Source organism: Primulina huaijiensis, chromosome 2 (genome assembly GCF_012295235.1).
Source record: "Primulina huaijiensis isolate GDHJ02 chromosome 2, ASM1229523v2, whole genome shotgun sequence".
Classification (NCBI taxonomy): domain Eukaryota; kingdom Viridiplantae; phylum Streptophyta; class Magnoliopsida; order Lamiales; family Gesneriaceae; genus Primulina; species Primulina huaijiensis.
In genome coordinates, this window is record NC_133307.1 from 7,059,844 (window position 1) to 7,063,738 (window position 3,895).

The 3,895-nt window shown below is 34.2% G+C and overlaps 1 protein-coding gene across 1 annotated transcript; it reads right to left on the reverse strand.

The window, feature by feature from the left end:
- Positions 1-1,789: 1,789 nt before the first annotated feature.
- Positions 1,790-2,254, reverse strand: LOC140991764 (LRR receptor-like serine/threonine-protein kinase RGI5). The gene has a single exon (XM_073461917.1). The coding sequence runs from the start codon at positions 2,252-2,254 to the stop codon at positions 1,790-1,792; it is 465 nt and encodes a 154-aa protein (XP_073318018.1).
- Between the last annotated feature and the right edge of the window lie 1,641 nt (positions 2,255-3,895).

Below are 3,895 nucleotides of genomic sequence, written 5' to 3' on the forward strand. Positions count from 1 at the left end.
GTGTGGATATCCTATGTGATCTGATAAAATAATAGTGCGTGAAATATCTGGCCAGAGTATGAGATGTACGTTGGAGAAGAAGTTCTCCAGTAGTACATGCGATGCCACTATTTATATGTGTCACATAGTTATCGAATTATTATGTAACCCTCGATGAACCAATGGTTGCAGATTCGATCGGGATATATGAGATGAAGGGATCGTACTGTACGTTAATCATAATCGATTGATTCTTGCATGCACTATCAGTGATACCTAAGGAATCATGGGGCGATGCTATTAGACGCTCTTACAATGATTCGATAGGTTTAATCAGAAATATGATTTCTGACATTCTCATGATCAATGGTTGATACATAGAATGAGGCAAATTAGGGTAAGCCTGAATAAAGGATTATGTCCTGAATCACAAAGAGTTGTGAACCCACGGCTAGCTGTATCCCAGAACCATTGAGGGTCACACAAGTACTGGATTATTTTGTTCCCGTTGAGATAATAAATTCAATGAGTTGAATTTATAAGAAATAAGTTTGATATGATCAATCGATAAGCTTATAAATAAAGTTTATAAAAGTTTATAGAAATTTTGAGAGCATGACTGCTAAAACAGTCAAAAGGAGTGAACCTGCCTTATTTAGACATTGGTGATCTCAATATTAAAGTGTGCATCATAATAACAAACAAGTTAAAATTATCACATCGATGATATTTGATCACCGATCGGGATTATGATGAGATTAATGTAATGAGAGCATGTATCATGGGCTTGTAAGAGTATAAGTTCATCATGCTAATTTATTAAAGTTCAAATGAGCTTTAATAATTAAATTATATTTTAATTGAATTAAAATATAGCTCATTAAGTTTTTATAAAATATGATTTTTATTTATATAATATGAAAATATTCATGATACCATAATTTTAGTAACTTGCACACAAAGTAAAATAAATTAATGCATGATATTCTTAAAAAAATATATATTATGCATTAAAGATCGAGATTTACCATGATATGGGATGGAAATATTCAGAATCTTTAATTGACTTAATTAATGAGATTAATTAAGTAATTTAAGGATTAGAAATATTATAATGATTTTGATTCCTTAATTGAAAAAAAGGCATCCGAGAGTTTATTAAAAGAAAAAGAGGTGCTGCTCTCATAATATTATTATTCCTTGGGCAAGAAGAATTTTTTTTGGCTCTCCCAAGAAAACGTGCTGCTCTCAAAACTCATTTTCTTTTCCAAAGTCTTCGGCAATTCCTATTTTAATAGCATTGATCGATTTCTTTTTCGTGTTCTATCTCTGCGCAAAAATTCTTCTAATTTTCTAGTGCAAATTAGAAGAGGAATAAATTAACCGGTCGTGGACCTGATTCAGAGATCGAAGAACGTTCGTAGGAATTTACAACAAGAGATACGTCCGCTAATACATGTGTAGTTGGAGCCAAGTGAAAATTTCACTAAAAGTAATGTTTTAAACATCCTATGCATGTTTAATTATTAAAACCATACGAGTGCTCAAATATATCTTGAATGTCAAGATCTAAAAATTTTAAAACTTCCGCTGCGTTTTGGGCACGAGAAAACCGAGATCCAACAGCTCAACTGCGCTACGCCTACTTAAGATCTCTAGCAAAACCTCGCCATAGCTGTAGACAACGCTCTTTTCTGTTATGTTTATTGCGTATCTATATTCTGTAAGAAAAGATAGAGAAATTTTTTTATGAAAACTAGCACGGGACTAGGCATTCAAAGGAAAATGAATGGTTCGTTACTTCAAAGCATCACTTGCTTGGAGCCATGTATCCATATGATCCTGCCACTAGGGACACAGCTTGTTGATAATTCGAAGAGTTCGTTAGCTTCGCAAGCCCAAAATCAGCCAAATAAGCCTCATACTTGGAATCTAGGAGTATGTTGTTGCATTTCACATCTCTATGAAGAATTGCAGTCAAGCAATCACGATGAAGATAAGCAAGACCTTGAGCTGACCCAAGTGCAATCTTGTACCGAATTTCCGAGTCCAAGTTCCGATTATTTTGAAGAAGCTGTTGGAGATTACAATTTGGAACATAGCTGTAGAGTAGAAGTTTCAGACTTTTATTCGAACAATATCCCAATAGTTTTACTATATTCTGGTGCCTTATGTGTCCCATAATTTGAATCTCAGAAGCAAAAAAGTCTACTGTTTCTTCGTCTTTTCCTGTTTTCCACAGCTTTTTGACAGCGAACAACTCGCCATTTGGCATTTCAGCCTTGTGAACGACCCTCGAATATACACATCCATTTCAGCATCTGTGTAGCAGCTATGGTTGCAATCATATATAGTAATGGTTTCATCTTTGACATTTACTAGAAGTGCTATCCAATGTATAGGCAAATTTAATTGAATTAATAATGAAGATGCATTTGCCCATGGTACTGAACTCCAACGACGACAATATCCATAAACATAGATAAATAAATTCTTCCACTTGCTATTTTTGAAATCAACAGGAGCATTATGATATGCGAAGCTTATATCTTGAGAAAAATATGGATCCATTATAGCATTATCCTGTTTTATCAAATGTGGATATGTCTTTCGCAGTACAGATAGTCTGTACATGCTCTCTTGTATGTGCTGCACATGATGAAAGCATATTATGTATATAATATTATGATTAGAACATAAATAGAACAAAAAATCCTCCTCACGGTTTGATCGAGCCAGTGCCTCAGATTAAGAAGGTCCTTAAACCACGACTTGTCATATGATCCATACACATCTGCTTTAAATAGATCATGTAATCTACCTATTTCTTTAGTAACAGTTGGCAATACTTTCTTAATAGAAACACATCGTACTTGTTCAAATGAACCATTGTAAGGACCGGTATAACCAAGTGTCGTCAAAGCAGGTGCCTCGGGTATCTGTATGTATGGAGAGCGACAAAATTGAGACTTCGTACTCTTTCGAGCATCTACATATGGAAAGCAGGTGTTTCAGATACTAGTGCATATCGTAAAATCATAATTCCAAAAAAAAAAATAGAATAAAGTAAAACACATACATTTATGAACTACGAGATATGGTGTGATTTCTTGTGGTAATTGCCTATCATTAGCAAACATGGCTGCTACATCACCAGCAACTGTGAGGACTGGTGCAATCCTGTGGAAATGAAATCTTCGTAGTAATCTTAACTGCTTCATTCAAACTTATGTTCATTTCAGGTTTTGTGATCATATTTTGCTCAGCACCAGCTAGACTAGCATATACAGCTTTTTCACCACCACATTCAGCAATAAAAGTCTTTTGTGGCTCACCTAAAACTAAAATAAAGTATTGTATCATAATAAAATAAATGATTGTTTCAAATATATAATTTACAAACACTTACACATATTACTATTCTTTTTCTTGGACCGTGTGTAGAAAATAATCTTTTTTTCCAAATCGTCGTCGTTCGTTGGACGGTGGCTCATCTACGATTCAACGAATTAATCAAGTTAATTAAAAACACGTAAACATTTAAATTAAAATCTGAAAATCAATCATACGATGATGAGTGGTATTGTTAGGTGGATCAAATACAACATCTCATTCATTAGTCACTACTACTTTTTTTTCCATTAAAATAGGTCAAAAGAGTAACAAATACAAGTACACTGGGCATCTCCAGGAGATAGACAGAAAATATCAAAACACCTGAAGCTTCTTAGCATAAATTTAGAAATATATCATTGGCATGTGGTAGGCATCTGTATGCCTGAATTTTTATCTTCCTTATGACCCCTTCAATATGCGGTTTTTCATTTTCGAACATCACTCGATTATGCAAACTCTAGACATGATAGATCGTCGCTGCAAGGGCCGTGACACGCAATCTATTCACTGTAGACTTGCC

Coding starts and splice junctions, on each gene's coding strand:
- LOC140991764 (XM_073461917.1), bottom strand. CDS start 2,254: ATGCCAAATGGCGAGTTGTTCGCTGTCAAAAAGCTGTGGAAAACAGGA.